Below are 16,826 nucleotides of genomic sequence, written 5' to 3'. Positions count from 1 at the left end.
AGGGAGGGAGGGAGGGAGGGAAGGAGGGAGAAAGGAAGAAAGAAATGACAGGTTGAACCGACTTGTGGATTCCAGTAAAGACTATAGACTAAGTCTGGGATGACTGGTTGAGTCAGGGCACTGGCTTGGACAAGGGTTATACAGTCTTTGTTTTGGTTCCTAAAGAGATTAAGCCCTTCCTCTTCATAGGGTTGTTGGGAGCAAAATCTAGTTGGTAGACCTGAAGGTCTAGGAACAATGGCGGCTGCCTGCTGTCATTTCCATCCATACACCTGTATCTCCATTATCCATCGTCACCATCAGCACCATAACCACCCATAACTGTCTCTCCCATCTTCCCTCTAATCCCATCTTCAGAATCCACACACAGAGATGCAGCTTTCAGTCTGGACCCCCACTCGTGTAGAGCAGAGGACTCAGTGTGTGGTATCTCCTTAGTCACCTGTCTTGGTGGGCCTCCAGTGTAGGGTGACAGAGAGCAACTGGACAGAAGACACATGGTGTGGAGGTGGAGCTACTCCTGGCTTGTCGCTCTGCTCTCCCTGCACAACCCGGCACGGTCCTCACAGGTCCAGTCTCCTGAGCTGGTGCTGTAGGCCATCACCTCTCACAACGCTGTCAGTGTTACCCGCAGTGCTCTGCTCAGCCCCCACATCATCCTATAGTTCTCTGCTTTGGGTTGGGCGGGGGAATCTACTGCACAGCTGAGGTTAGGGATCAATAGCTGTCCTCTATGCAGAAATGGGACGACCTTCGTCAAGGAACACGGGCACCGGGCTTTATCCAGAATGCACCGCAGCTACCACCTGCATGTCCATGCCCACCCAGACCAGCTGCACTGGCCTCACTGCCATGAAGGATGCTCCCACCCAAATGTGATTTCCCAGCTGCTACTGACTTAATCGTGGGTCTTGCTGGCAGTTCCTTCCGGCTTCTATACAAAGGAAACTGCCAATTAGGTTACAATTAATTTCTTTCCTAGGGCAAGGCCTGGCCACCCAAGTGGCCTGTGGATGAGCATGTGTGAGTGACCAGGCCTCTTTGGCTCCAGGCCTCTCTCTAGTACTTTATAGCCCTGGGTAGCTATTGCTGCTGCAACTGGGCCAAGGCCCTAGCAGCTCTGACCCCGATGACTCTGGGCAGTGCAGCTGTTCCCCCACACAACCAACAGAGCACCATGACGCAGAACAAGTCCACTTGCTGAGTGACCACCCCACATACCTCAAGCTCTTTTCTAACACTTCATCCCAACGCCCTCCATGTCCCCTTCCATAGTTGCCAACGGGATTTCTATAGTGCCGTTTTAAGCACATCAAAACACTAATGGATGTTAGGACCCCTGTCTTACTGAGCAATAAACCAAGACAGAGCATGGCCCCAGGCCACACAGAGTGATTTAAGACTCGGCCAGAGTCTGGCCCAGGCTCCTTTGTTCAGTGACAGCTGTTCATATAGTGCTTGTGAGAAACCAGGTCACAGAGTCCCAGGGACCAAGGGCCATCCACTTATACGCCTGCACTATCAGGCTGAAAAAGCCACTGTGGAGAGTCAGCCATGACTTCCCAGTTTCTCCTCAAAAAGACTGATGCCCCCAGGAAGTTTCTTTGGCATTTATAAACTGGTTCTTTAATATTTCAGTGAGATGGAGTCTGGGCAGGAGTCCCTGAGTGAGGGCTCAGGAAGGTGAGGCCAGGTGGGAATTTGCTCGGGGTGCCATCCCACCAGGGGGTCTGGCATGGAACGAACACCAAAGTACATAACCCAGTGTTAAGCCCTCATGAGTCCAACTCAATGGACACAGGAGAACTGACTAAGTACTTTGGAGTCCTCCCTCTTGCACCTACAAAGTCCCAGTACCCAACATGTCAGACAGCGGAGGCTGTAGTCAGATATGGAGCCCTTCCTGGTCTGTGTATGTGTGTACGTAGGGACAGCTCCTAAGGTAGATATACCCATATGTGACGGTCCTGCAGTACGGCTTCATGTGCCCATACTGCAGGGATCTGCTCTGGGTGAGGGGGATGCTGGGAAGCCAGCTGGAAGTTCAGTGTGTTCTCATCAAACACTGAGGTGTTGCAGGAGGAAGGAGACCACTTCAGTCTTTGGAGGCGAAGCAGCCAGCCTCTTCTTGGGATGCAGGCTAGTTTTGTGTCAACCTGACCCAAGCTAGAGTCATCAGAGGGGAAGGAGCCTCAGATGAGGAAATACTTTCATGAGATCCAGCTGTAGGACATTTTCTTAATTAGTGACCAATGGGAGAAAACCCTGACAATTGTGGGTGATACCATCCCTAGACTGGCAGTCCTGGTTTGTATAAGAAAGCAGGCTGAGCAAGCCATAGGAATCAAGCCAGTAAGCAGCATCCCTCCATGGCTCTTGCTTCCAGGTTCCAGACCTTCTTGGGTTCCTGTCCTGACTTCATCCAATGATGGACTACGATGTGGAAGTATAACCCAAATAAACCTCTTTCTCCCCAATTTGCTTTTTCATCATGTTTCACCAAAGCAATAGAAACACTAACAAAGACAGGGTGGCAGATAGAGAAGTCCTGAGCCTCTGCTCTGGAGTGGAGGGCTAAGAGCTGGGTACCTCACAGGAGCCATTTCAGACTCCACAAGGACATAGAGCCAAACACACTGGGATCCTGGAGTCTCTGGTATGGCAGAGCAGACCAGTTCTGGACAGGCCCATCACTCATTCCGGGATCTGGGACCTTGTTATCTGTGGTTGCAAACCCTGAGCGGGAATGCAGAAGGGAGACCACTGCCTCCGCACAGGCTGTCGTCCCTGCAACACAGCTCTGGCCGGCAGCATGACATCACAGTAGCAATTACTGTAATCAACTTAGACCAATCTGCCCAGTTATTTTTAGTCTAGATAGAGGCAGAGTGAGAGGGCAGCCCTGGCTTCCCGGGCTGTCAGTTCCCTTGTTGGGTGTGGGATGGGTCACTGGTTTCCAGCATCTTCCTCCTTGACAGGGAGGTTCTAGAACATCCGGTTCTCCTGCACTCACTGGGATGCCTTTGTTTCTGGAACATTTGTGCACAATGTGACATGTGCTAGAGTCCCGTTGTCCTGAGAAATGCAGACACTCAGTGTTCGGTGGAGACTCGAGGTCTATCGCTATGAGAACATCAGTGTCTTCTCTAGAGACTTCTCTTAAGTGACTGATGCTACTGGATGAAGTAGCCTCTCAGCCATGCCTGACGATAAATCAAAGGCACTCAATCAAAAAAATGACCGAAGGTGTTCAACCCTGAGTGGGACATTTATACTGTGATCATCAGGGTTTTGGGAACACCACGGAAGAGGGAACAGTAAGAATGTAAGATCTGGAAGAAAGGGAGAAGGGTCCAGAGGTATCATCCTCATGGCATGACACAGGCATTGCAAACATGATCTCACTGCAGCTGGGCATGCCCTTGCTGGGGCTGCACAAGCCCCTATGTCAACAGCCAATGATGGAGCGAGCTCCAGGGGCCCTACCTCTCCCTGTTGAATAATTACTGGCTACTGATAGGTTCTCAGAGAGGGAAAGTTCCTGCAGCAAGCCCACAGGTTCCAATAGATAGTTCTAACCTAGGAAAGGGACCTGTGGAGAGTTATGGTGACAGGGGTGGTTGGGAGAAAAGAGAGGATAGTGGATTAGTAAACAGAATGCACTACAAACATGTATAAGTGGTCAAAGAAAACTGTAATACAAACAATAGTCAAAGGCTCTGAAAAGGCTCTTGTCCAATAACACACACAACTGGCCAATGGTGTGTCAACAGAAGGTTGTCTAGTCTTAGGACTTGATCACTAATCTTTAGGGGAAACTCAAACCAAAACCACAATGAAATACCACTTCCCCACTGGGAAGGCTAGGCTGCAAAAACAAAAACAGGAACCAGTAAATACTGGAGAGGATGTGGGTGAAAAGCAACATTTGCACACAGTTGCTGAACTGGACCCTGCCTCTGGGAAAGAGCGGATCAACAACTACTCAAGGAACAAACACCAAAGCCTTAAACTTTTTCACTCCTAGGAAAACCGAAAACAAGCCTTGAACAGCAGGATTCAGAGGACAAGCCTGGAAACTTTGTTTACAATAGAAAAAGCACCTCCGAAGAGAATGGATACATAAACGAGGCGAAGCCAAACAAATGGAGTATTACTCACTCTTAAAGAATGGCACACTGATGTCAGCTACAACCAAAATAAACGCTAAGCCAAACTACCACACACATTGCACTACTTACATAAAATGCCCACAGCTCTAAAGAGGAAAGCAAACTGAGGGTAAGCAGAGGCAGAGTCACGGAGAGTGGGAAACAGCTGCTTAATGGGTACATGGGGTATCCTAGTGGGTAATGAGCATGTGGTGGAACTAGAGACCCCTCCTGGACACCTTGGGGTGACACCTTGGGGTAGCCTAAATGCTACTGCACTACTCTATTAAAAATTGTTACCCTTATGTTATGTCAGTTTCATTTTAAAAGGTTTTGTAAAAAGACAATTTCAATTGACAGTCACTTCTCTCACACCCACAGCTGTGGAGCCAGCACAGACTCCTGAAGCACCACTCAGGAAAATAGACAGAGATGCCCACTTGGAAAAGCCAACAATCCCAGTCTGGGCTGGTTAGGTTAGTTTTGTTAGTTTGGCACAGGCTAGAGTCATCTAGGAAGTCAACTGAGAAAAATGCCACCATCACACTGGCCCTCAGGCAAGTACTGTGAGAGAATTTTCTTGATTATGTGAGAAGCCCATTCCACTGTGTGTGGTGCCACCCCCTAGAGATATAGTCCTGGTTTGTATTTTTTTTTTTAAAGCAAGCTGAGCCATAGAAAGCAAGGTAGTAAGCTGCATTCTTCTGTGGTCTCTGCTTCAGTTCCTGCCTCGACTTCCCTTTGTGATAGACTGTAAGGTGCTAAGATAAATCCTTTCCCCACCACATTGCTTGTAGTCATGGTGTTTCTTATAACAACAGAAACCAAACTAAAAAGTGTCCCAAGCCTGGAGGCCCATCACCTCCAGGATGTGTACACCCCAGAAGCATGTGCCCCACACGTACTCTGAACTCTCAGTCTACCCTACACTGAAATGGGGCTCTCTGGTGTGATTCTGACCTCAGCAACACAGGCAAAGTGACACAAGGTCTGGCTCCACAAAGCTCTGGATCTTTAGGTGCATATAGCCAGGTGCACAGACCCAGGAGTCCAGCTTCTCATGAGAGAGGCCATAGCTAGATGAGGAGGACATGTCAGCTGTCACATAAGTAGAGTGCCCATGTTAAGCCACAGAGATGAGGCTGGTATCTTTTCCTCAGAACTGTAAATACAGGCTGGTGTGAGTAAGGAAGAAAACATTTGAAATGTACTTCAGTCTAGACTTTCTAGAGGACCCGTTGGAGCAATTTTTTGCAAAGGTGACGACCTCCAGCTGACCACTGGTGCTGAGTCACACGCCAGGTAGATCACTCACAGGAGCAAAAAACATCCCCAAGGGCTAAGCAGAGTAAACCTGTCTTGCCTGGGAGGAGGCACGTTTGCTGTTTGGATCACTGGTGGGCTGGAATGGATTCAAGACTTCCATGAGGCCACAGATGCCCCCAGGTAAGGAAAGAGGGCCATGAATGAAGAGTGAAGAAGACAAAGCCCTCGAGACACCCAGGCTCAGTCCCTATCTTTTCCAGTCACCCTGCAAAACTGTCTAAGAAATTCAGCCCATCTCCACCTCTCACTCTCCCACAGTGCATATTTCTCCAGCACTTTCTGGTTCCTCAAGTTTCAAGACAGTAAAATTTCCCCCTTTCCCTTCCTGGAATCCAAGTGTGAAAACGTTAAGGAACGTGAGGGGATGGAATTGGTTTCAAAGAACACCGTCCAGCATCCTCCTTCTCCTGCTCTAGGGTCACACTGCCCCTCAGTGACAGCCCTGAAGAATAGACTCCAGCACTCCATGTCACAGAGGAGGAAAGACCTAGGACTGCAAAGAGGGGCCCCTGCTTGCTCCCGAGTGGTCCATCTGCTAAGACCTGGGCCATAGGGCCACTGGTACCTCTTGCTTCAGAGCCCACTGTGTACCAATGACACCAAGGAGAGGAGGCTCCACTGCTGGCTCACCAGGCAGGCACACACCTGCTCAGGTGAACAGTTAACCTGACCCAGCATCTGGGCTGTTCTGCTTAAGTGGAGCTACCCACCAGGCAAAAGCAAACACAAGTGTTTGCTTGTGGCTGGCCACCTGCTCTCCTCAGAGCCCAGGTGGTGTAGCCTCAATGGTAGGTCTCATCAGCCACCTTCTAAGGGGCACCGATGTGCCTGGGAAAGAGTTGGCAGAATCCAACAGCACCCTGCTGCCTCCTCTCACTGTACCTGACTAGGCAGAGCTTCACAGTAGACTACGGCTCAGGGGTCTACTGGCTCCACAGACTCCAGTCTCAGGCAGAGGGGTGTGGTTCCCTAAAGCACTCTCCAATCAGTCACACAGCTGGGGAGGCCTCTCCATGGCTGCCTAGGACAGGAAGGTGGGTGAGGGGGGGGAGGCAACAGCTGGGCAAACAAGGAGGAAGGAGGTGAAGTCCACAAGAGCTCTTTAAGATCCTCCAACCTGTCAGGAAAGGATGATCTGTGTTGTCTGAGAGGAGTTGGAGTCCTGGCGCAGGAGGCACAGCCTCTTCTGATTCCTAGGATAAAAAGCCCTGGATGTTCTTATGAATGGGGACAGCCTGAAGTCAGCTGTACCAACACCACAGCTTCCTAGGGTAAACATCCCATACTAGAGGGTACAGAGGACATTCTGCACACAGGAGAGAGACAGCCACCCCCCACATCCCCCCGACATCACTTCCTCTGTGGTCCATGCCCAGGGCTATCTGCCAGGCTCCCCATTCCTTGTTACCTTGTCTTGCTGCCAACTGCTCATCTCTAAGGGAACCATACCCCCTCTCTCCTCCCCCTCCCTCCTTCTCTCCGTAACTACTAGGTGTGTCTTTTGCTGTTAGTTCCTCCTTGCAAAGCAACACTCAAGGCTTTTTTTGATTAGCACTGTCAAGTCATTCATACAGAAAAAATAATGGGGAAGGAAGAAAAGAGGAAAGCATAGCAGACGGAAGAGGATTGAGGGAATAATAGACTGACAGCCAGGCAAGTGTCAGCCTTACCCTAGAAGCGTGTTCGCATGCGTGTGCACTTGCAGACAGACAGACAGACAGACAGACACACACACACATACACACCCCTCCATCGTACACTTATGGCCACTCATCCAGAAGCAAAGAATTACTGTATGCATACAGGCTGCATTCCTAGCCAGCTCTGCCCTTGTTTCCTGGGCACGCAGTGGGCGTTTTCTTTTATCAGTCTTTCCCAGTGCCCCAAGGAAATGGATTTCATCTGGATGAGGGCACATGGTTGTGCCCCTCCCTGAGCACAGCACCATGATGAAGGAAGACACTTCTGTCATACATGGTGCAAAGGACAATCGTTGGGTGTCTTGTCCCTACCAGCCCTCTGACTACATACAAACACAACTTCTCACAATGCCCAGAGCACACAGGCTTCCTCTCCAGGACAGCTCTGACAGAGCCAGAGCTAGCATTCATTCCTAGACCATGAGACTCCCAGGGTCAGCCAGCCAGCAAGGGCAAAAACATCTCACTGAGAATTCAGCTGAGTGACCTGCCGGGGTGTGACAGGCAGGAACATTGTCTTCTCCCAGGTATCTCCTCATCTCTACCTCTGGTACCAAGCTCAGTGGCTTTGCTAAAGACAAAAGACCTGGATCTGGGGAGTCTTAGCAGTCCATGAGCTCCAAAATCTATAGTTTTGGAGAACCTCAGTTTGTTCACCTATAAAATGGGAAAAGAACACAAACCTTACAGGGTTATCAATGGCAGGGGTAGCTGCTCTTGGTCTTAGCAGTAAAGGGGATCAACAGACTGTTTTGCCAGGAGAAGATCCTGATGGAGGCAGCAGCTTCCAGCTACCCTTTCCTTTCCTATCTCAGGCTCCATTTCTACAGATACGATCATTTTTAATTAGTTTTCTCCTCCCCTGGCTAAAAGGCCATTAGCACCCCCATTAGGTGAACACATCCCATTTTCTTCACACCACCAAGGAAACAGTCATTTACTTAGCCCATTCCTAAAGCAATTCTGCAAAATAAAGGCAATCTAGTGAATGGGCTCAGTCACTTCCCCACTTGCTGTCTCTTCTCAGGCCCCACCCTCAGGAGTCCTTGTCTGGCCCAGCCTGGAGAATGGGCTCAGCAGCTTGGGGGAAGAGACAAAGAAGAGCCCAGATGAGCCTGGGGAACCAGGACAAACCTCCAGAATCCCAAGTTCAGTAAGGGAAGGGAAGAAAAAGAAACAAAGAGGACCCGGGACCCAGGCCCCAGGTGCGTGCTTACAAGGAAGCTCTGGGAGATGTCCTCCGATTGTGGACCTCTCACACTTACAGAAGGGCTGTCCAGAAAGGGACCCTCAGTGACATGGTGACAGATCCTTTGGTTCTCCAGCTGGAAACGCTATAAGCAAGATGCCAAGCCAAGAAGATGAGGGGCAGGAGTCTTGACAAGAAGTTAGAAGGGGACAAGGTGCCCTGGGACACGGGGGAGACCAAGACACTGTCATTTAGTATCCTCATCCACAGTCAAGTTGTGTCTGGGCTGAGCAGTGAAAAGTCAAGAAAACGCTAACAGAAGGAGGTTGTCATCTCTAGTTCCAGGACACTGGGCCGGACAGGAATATGAGGGAGTGCGTGACACATGTGGGGTCTATGAAGGAGGGTGAGAAGGGAGACAGGCCATCCTTATCCACAGGTCTCTCGAGCGTGAGTTCACGAGAAAGAGTGGGCATATATATTGATAACTTGAAATGAGGGTACGGCGAGTCTCGTGAACAAAGCTCCGTTACTTCTACAGACCCACTCAAAACCTACTCAAAACCGTGGGCAACAGGCCCAGCAACTAGAACACTGCATCCACACGAGGGCACTGGAGGCCACACTGCTCCCAACCCTTCTATTGAGGAACCGCACCCGAGCTCTCTAGTGGCAGGCAGTCTGGAGCAGATCAATTGAGTGTCACAGCCGCTGTACCAGAGTCCAGGTTAGAGGGGTTCTCTAAAACCCCAATTATTTCTTCCTGGGTATGAGGCCGCTGCTCCTCTCTTTGGGCCTCTATCATGGTTTCTTGGCCACCCAGAAAGGGATGGGTTTAAGACAGGGGCTCATAGTCCCTGGATTCTGTAAGCTGTCTGTGGCCAACTGATTCCGAGCCAGAGGTTTCTCATAGAAATCTCCCTCTGTGCCTGCCAAATGCCACCGGCCAGACCCTTGAGATGTATCCCTTAAACCTCTGGGGACCTCACTACATTCAGGGCTAGGTGGGTGGAGAGACGTTGCTCAGTATGTCTTCCCAGTTCATACCTGCGCCTGTGAAGTTTAAACAGGACGACACAGGACAGCTACACAGTGTTAAACTCACTGTGCCCCACAGCACCTCAAGACCCAGGAACAGACACTCCAATCTATTTTTTGTCTCAGGAGCGATAAGGTATTCACCTTATCCCTTCTCCATACTTCTCTGGGGTACTTGGAGGCCCACGAATGCAGCCCTGGGCTGGTCAGTGAAACCAGTCTTCACAAGACTCTGAGCTAGAGACAAGGTGAGCCCGGTCTTTTCTTCTTCCAAAGATTGCAAAGAGAGAAAGCCCTTTGTAAGGAATGGGAGATGGGTGATCTGGGCTTAGTTTTGATATCAGAGAAAAACTTAGTACATGTATTTTCCAGAGGGAACCAAGCTTGGGTAGGTCGAAAGGACAGTAAAATGTGCAGTCAAGGGGGTCAATATCCTGTATCTTAGGGTTCATTTGGTCAGGGTATAGGAGTGAGGGCAGTGACCAGCCTTAGAAAGGCCACACCTAATGAGGGGCTCCTATGTGCGCATGATGCTGGCAGTAAGCACATCACCACACTCCAGTGGCCGGGCCCAAAGCGCTGGACCCTATTATGCCTCCAAAAACCACACTTTCAGGTGCTCCAGACAAGTAGCGAGTGGCACAGGACTCCTAGTTGTAGGGCAGAGCTCAGACCATGTCATATTCTCGGGAGAAGACACGCCAGAAAACAAACAAAACCCCCCAAAATCCCAGGCTTTTAGGTTTTTTAAAGACCAGGGCGACAAAAACACACAACGGAAAAATAACCTTTACTAAACACTTTTCAGCCAAAAGAACGGAGCTACAGCAAGTGTGGGAATGAAATGCGAAAAGAAAACCAGGGCGCAGCAGTCTCCAAGTGCTGGCTCAAGTCCTGGGCTTCCCAGGGCTGCCTACCCCGTCCGCTCGCAGCTGCTCCCCAAGATCTGTCCGCTTCGCCCGGGCACGCGGCCGCGGCTGGAGGCGCGACCAGCCTAGGATGCGCAGCTGCGGCTTTAGCGGAGCACGGACTACGCTGCCCGGCCCGCAGCTAGCACCGACCCGAAGCGAGCCGAGCCCCGCCCAGCCAGCAGCCAGAAAAGAGCAGCTAGCCGCAGCGACCCGGTTCCCAGACCCGGAGGCTGGCCAGCCGCGCAGTCCGCCGGTGCCAGCCAATGTAAGCGCGCTTATGCGCGCATCAGCTTCCCGGCTCGGTGCGCAGCGCTAACTTCGCCCCGGCCCCTACCGTCCCTGTTGCCCATAGGACTCACCTTCTCCTAGCAGCGGCAGCAGCAAAAATAGCTTCAGCCCCAGCCCTGCGGCGCCGGACGTCGCTTTCGCCATCGCCCGAGCGCGCGAGGGCCGCGGTTGAGGAGCGGGTGGGTCTCAGCGGTGGGGTGCGGCGCTCAGCCGGGCCTCCCCATGCCAGCCCGGGCGCAGCGGGCACTGCGGGCGCGTTGCGTCCGGGCGCGACTCCCAAGTGCGGACTCGGAGCCGCTCTCCGCTGTTGCTTGCACGGCTCCAGTTGCGGTACTGATGAGAGACCTGCGCTGCCTGCGCCGCGGGAGCGGACTGGGCCAGGGCAGGGCGCAGAGGGAGGGGCAGCGAGAGGGGCGGGACCAGAGGGTGCGGGTGTGTGTGGAGGGGCGGGGCTCCAGGTACAGCGTGGGGCAAGGTGGGGCGGCACCCGACTGCTGAGGGAACCGCGATTTCCTCTCGGGATGAGGGCGGGTCGGAGCTGGGTGCGTGTGGGTTGTGATGAGGGTGCTGGTCTACTAAAGGTAACCTGGATCCATGATCATTTGCTGGCATAGCCACTTTCTCAACCCGTGCGCCCTGCTTGCTGTTTCTGTTAGTCCTTTCCCGCCGCCCAGAAAGAACAACACGGAAGATTTGGCGTTTGGGCCGATTGGTTACCTATACGCACGAAGAGACCCAGAGACTAGAATGATGCCCCTCCAGTCTCTGGACGCGGAGAGCATCCTCCGCCATTTATCAGGGGGGCGGGAGTCAGAAGCGCTGTTTGGAGCCTGCAGCCTCTTCTGGAGTTAGAGGCGGGAAGAGGGGAGGAGCCCTGGCCAAGAGAAAGAGGAACAGAGAGCCTGCTTCCAGTGTACAATATATCCTGTGGTGAAGAGGGTTGTAGGTCCTGTTGGGCTTGTTTGTGATTCCCAGGACCGGTACAACCAATAGGACCAAGACACTGGTTAATTGCACACCTTTCAAAGAATCCTGCTACTGTAGTCTGGTGCAGTGCTTGGAATTGTATGCTCTTATCCTACCAAATAGAAGAGCTCTCAGGATGTGAACTGACTGATAGGGCAGCGGCTACAGGGGTGTGTTGGGAAGGATGAAAACAGAAGTTTGCCAGAAGAATCTAACTCTCTTCTCCCCAAATTATGCCTAAATATATTTACCCTTGATATGGGAGCCTCTAGGCAGTAAATGAAAGGTCAGATGCGGGCTCTAGATGCCTGTGGGGAAAACCCAGCTCTCCCTACTCCCAGCTGCTTTTTGAAGTATGGCTTGCAACTAGTAATGGAAGGAAAGAAAAACAGATGCCTGTAAGATCTTGGAGTGAACAAACAGGTCCCGGAACCTGAGCCGGGGAGGGGCTCAGCTGCTCCTCTCTTTCAGTATGCAGAACCCCACCCTCCTGCCAGGCTGAGCTCAGGGCTGAATAAGCAATCTGTACATCACTCTGCAGATATGAAGTCAAAGTGAAGTCATCCTCACAGGCAAGAGCAGAAGCTGCCAAGATGTAGGCTGACTTGGGATCAGGCCAGCTAGATCTTATTCAGAGACTGCCTGCTGACCGGTGGGTATCCAGACCACCAGCCTTCCAGCCTGGAAGAGACACCTTGAGATCACTGGCCTTGGGTTTATAGGGCTGGAATTAGTCACAAGCTGCCAATACACCGGATCTCTGGAGTTATCACTTGGGCCTGTGCCCAAGGAAGAGACCTGAATAAGAAGGTGAAAGGGGGGATATTTTTTTTTAATTTTAATTTTTTGGCTACAAACAGGTTCCTGTGGCTGTTTTCCAATAGAATGCAGAGAGAAAAGAGGTCTGGTCCACTCTTCCAACCAGCCTCACTCTCATACCTCCTTCAATGATGCTGGGATGAACTCTGGCCATTTTAAGGACCCAGGCAAGAGTACACTCCTGTCTGTTCCTCAACCCTTCATACCCTTGAGTGTCCAGATAGCATGGTAGGAACATTTCTCTCTCCTCAGAAGATCTTGAGTGGGCTCTTCTGCGAGCCCCTAAACACACATATGCATGCATACGCCTATGTTCCGATACATGGATACCTACATATGTGAGTGCATAGCATACTCTCCATTGTGCGTGTCCAGGGAGCTGACCAGAGGTAGCCATAGCTAGATCAGCCCAGCTGCCATTGAGGACCACATGGAAGCTCCAAACGTTGCTCTGCCTGGCCCAAGATATTAACTCAGTTTTCAGAATCTGAGCACAGTAGAAGGGAGCTCCCTCTAGGGGAGTGGAAATGGTGGCTGTCTCCCGGTCCCTAGGGCAGGTTTGACGTCAGGCTCAAAGGTCTTAGTTTGTGAAGCCCCACTCTTTGCCCCTGTCTTTTTTCTTCTCTGGGGAAGGAAAGAGTCTGCATGAGACTCTATTTTTCTTTTCTTTTCTTTTCTTTTCTTTTCTTTTCTTTTCTTTTCTTTTCTCTTCTTTTCTTTCCCTCTCCCTCTCCGTCTCCCTCTCCCTCTCCCTCTTCCTTCCCTTCCCTTCCCTTCCCTTTCCTTTCTTTTCTTTTTTGACTCTTCCTAATCTATTTACCCTGAACCTCAGTTTCCCCAGCTGTAAACATCTTTCTCCCAGAGAGAGGACTTAGCCTTTATAAAAGGGAGTACATATGTGGATGGAACTCAGTGTCGGCACCAAGCACGTGCTCAGTAAAGTCATAACCACTGTCTCGCCTAGGTTACCCAGAACTTGTGACCTTGACACTGAAGGTCACAAGTGCTCTAGGACCTGGAGTAGGGCCTAGTCTGATAGGAGCTAAGTTTCACCTACAGAGATATTTTGTTTGTTTGCCTCTTTCTTTCTGTCTTCCTTCCTTCCTTCCTTCCTTCCTTTCTTCTTTCTCTTTCTTTCTTTTTTTTCTTTCTTTCTTCTTTTCTTTTTTTTCTTAAATAATGATAGTAGAGATTGAACCCAGACCCTCAAGCATGCTAGGCAAATGTTCTACCACCAAACTACTGCCCATACATAATTTAAAAAGAAGAATCTCTCCAAGAGGTTGTGGCGCAGGCTGCTGCTGTGGAGTGATTTAACTTGTGTTTAGATCTTGGCACTTACACAATTTTACCCTTCCCAGCCTGTTGTGTCATCTGTCCCACAGAAGCCGACCGATGGCCAAGAGGAGTTGACAGGTAGGCAACTCACATGCTATCCTTGTAGAAAGTGGGAGGTCGTACATGGCTTCTGAGTATGTGAGGCCTACCTGGAGCTCTTTGAGTCTGGCCTCAAAACACAACCCAAGGACTAGAGGGTGGGGCCGGGTTCAGCATGGACAGAGATCCCAGCTGCACAGGTTTGCTTCAGTAGAAAAGAGCTACACCCGGATCGGAGACTCTCAGAATATGGTGGTATAGGTACAGAGATGCCCAGGGGTATCAAGAAAGTTCAATTCAGGGACAGGAACATGGCCCTTGGGGTCTTCAAAGAGGTGTTATAAGTCTAGAGTACAGCTCAGACTGGGAAGCACTGGAAGGGAAGGTCCCCCAGGGTGGACATGGTCACTTCCACTTCAGGCAGTGTGACACAGTAGTTGGAAGCACAGATTCTGTGACCATGTTGGGTGTACTACTCAACACTCTCTCCCTATTGCACTTTGCTACCCCACTGAGGTGTTGAGGTGAGTAGCGGGTGGGCTTATTGCTCCTCCATAGCTAGCCTCTCTGGCTGCTATTGGCTGTCCTCCAGAGAGCTGTAAGAAGAAAAGCATGCCCAACAGCTACCTCTAGGTGACCATAGTGGAGGCAAGTAGGGGCACCTTCTCATCAAGCATGCTAAATCATTAACATATTCACAGTCTACCTGGCTTGGGCTGGCCAAAGGAAGTACTGTCTAGCGTCTGGAGATCCTGCCTGGCAACCTGCCTCAGCACCCACTGAAGAGATTTGTAGATGAAACTTCAGTCTGTCTGTGAGAAGATATTTCTGTTGTACCTTCTAGGAGCCTGACTATATACCCAAGGCCTGAGCCCCTACCTCATGAGGGCAAGCAGCAGGGACAGACCTTCATATCTGAGGCCAGACACTAGACAGAGCCTCCCTTAACATGACTGACTTCATTTCTTTCCCCAGTGTTCCATATGCTCCTCCTGTGGGGTTCTTCCCTCTCTCTTTCTTCCCCTGCCTCTTCCCTTCTCCTAGAGGAATCCCATCCCAGTCTTTTCATCCAGCCTAAGTCAACTCAGCTTGACTACGTCATTCAATACCTCCCAGAGAGTTCTTCCTTAACACTGGTCCAGCAAGACAACTGCCTAGCACTGCCGTTTGGAGCTTTAGCAATCCCATATAGATGGGCTCAGTGGAATGTGGGTGCTTTTCTTTATCTTTTAGGCTCTTCTCTGTCTCAAGTCTGGGGTCTCCTGGGAAGCAGTTCCTTCTTCCCATGTTGCCTGAGAGAGAGCCCCCAGTCAGGGCCCACTATGGCTCCTGTGAGTAGACCTTGTTATTATCACTGATCCAATCAGCTATAGAAGTATAAACCCAAAGATATCAGAAGCTATTGCTGAGGTAGCTTATGAGGCCTGGTGGCCCTCCTCCCACCTGGAGGCCTGCTTCCCTCTGTTCCAGGTTTCCCACCCACCTAAGTAGGAACCCATTGAGTCAAACGCAAACATGCCCTGCCAGAGGTAACCCTTGTCCTCCACCCTCTTAGGTTGGTCATAGGTTCCAGGCCTTCTGACCCACAGGTGTGTTGAAAGGAAAGAGCCCCAGAACCCCAGAGCCCAACCCTTGCCACTTCAGACTCTTCAGCTGAGTTTCAAGAGTGGCAGGTGGATTTGTGACTGCACCTACCTGAGCTACCGGGCATCTGCTTGTTCTGTGTCTTGGTGGAGGGCATAGCTGGCCGCTATGGAGGCCTCGGGCTTGACCGCATCTCAATGTATCATCTGGAGCTGTGGAGAAAGCTTTCTGGCTCACAAGCAAGCCATGGAGAGGGCAGTGAGCATAGTTGGCAAGTCCAGCAGAAACGGCCTGAATGCCTTTTAGAAAAAACATCTCCCAAGGCAGTTTCATAATCTGCCTTGTAATGCAGATTTAGACAAGTTTTTTAAGAATGCACTTTTTAAAATAGGTCTTAATGGATCCTTTGCAGTAGTTACCGTCCATTGTGTAAATGCAAACAGAAGGCTTTTTGAAAACATGTATTATTGATCAGAAAGGCAGAAGCAATTAGAAGCCAGTGTGTCATATTGTTCAATATACACTTCCTATACAGCTCTACAGAACTCACTCATAACTTTCTGACAAATTGTCCTGTCACCAGGAAGCATTTTCTTTTCCCCTGACTTTGGGAAGCACAGGAGAGCCTATTTTCAGTCAGTTATTAGCTGGAGGTAAATGAAAAATTAAGCTTACCTTTATCATCATAAAACCTATCTCTGACTTCTCAAGTTTCAGGCTAAAATAACTAAACCTTCAGGAAGGATGGATGATGCTTCTAGATTTGGTCTATAGTACAGTTCTCTCTCTCTCTCTCTCTCTCTCTCTCTCTCTCTCTCTCTCTCTCTCTCTCTCTGTATGTGTATGTGTGGTGTGTGTGTGTGTGTGTGTGTGTGTGTGTGTAGGAGACTGGGTAGTAGTATTCTGCAGGAGGACAGAGACAGAGGGCTTTATGCTAGGGGATCCGGGGATGCTGACTGGCAGGATGCTGAGGGAGGAGGAAAAGCCATTTGACAGGATTCTGTGGTCCTAATGTCTTGCCCACATTGCTGCTAATGCCCTCGGTATTTGTCTTATCCTATCTTGGACCCGAAACAATAAACTGGAGATAAAGTAGAGACTTGGTATTATGGGATCCTTCAGGACCATGGCCTGGGAGTATCTAGAGATATCAAGAATGCTTAGTTCAGGAGCAGGAACTTGATCCTGTGGTCTTCAGGAATCACCAGTCCAGGACCACAGTCCAGACCTAGCTACACTGGCTAGGTCTCTTAGAATGGACAGGGGCAGGGGTCTCAGCTCACCCTGCAGGTAGGTGGAGCTATGTTTCACTCAATCTGTACATTTTCCACTTGCGGTGGAAAATGCATTTATTTACTGGGTACTTACAATATCTGAGGTACCATTTTCCAAAACCAGAGACACTACAGTGAAGAAAATGAAGGTTCTCACTCCTGCTATTTCTCTTGGACACTCCCTGAGCTGACAAGCTGACAGA

At 50.4% G+C, this 16,826-nt stretch overlaps 1 protein-coding gene across 2 annotated transcripts in view; it reads right to left on the bottom strand.

Annotated features, from left to right (window-relative positions):
* The window catches only part of Ret (ret proto-oncogene), a 47,818-nt gene extending 36,462 nt beyond the window's left edge, over positions 1-11,356 (bottom strand). For both annotated transcript variants that reach the window (XM_028753465.1, XM_028753466.1), the window contains exon 1: positions 10,675-11,356. In XM_028753465.1, the coding sequence (XP_028609298.1) occupies positions 10,675-10,747 (73 nt within the window). In that variant the 5' untranslated portion in view covers positions 10,748-11,356. The remainder of the gene's footprint in view (positions 1-10,674) is intronic.
* Between the last annotated feature and the right edge of the window lie 5,470 nt (positions 11,357-16,826).

This window comes from Grammomys surdaster, unplaced genomic scaffold (genome assembly GCF_004785775.1).
Source record: "Grammomys surdaster isolate TR1022 unplaced genomic scaffold, NIH_TR_1.0 125950, whole genome shotgun sequence".
Taxonomy (NCBI): Eukaryota; Metazoa; Chordata; class Mammalia; order Rodentia; family Muridae; genus Grammomys; species Grammomys surdaster.
Note: the sequence above shows the minus strand (reverse complement) of the source record. Positions and strands in the feature narration are given on the sequence as shown.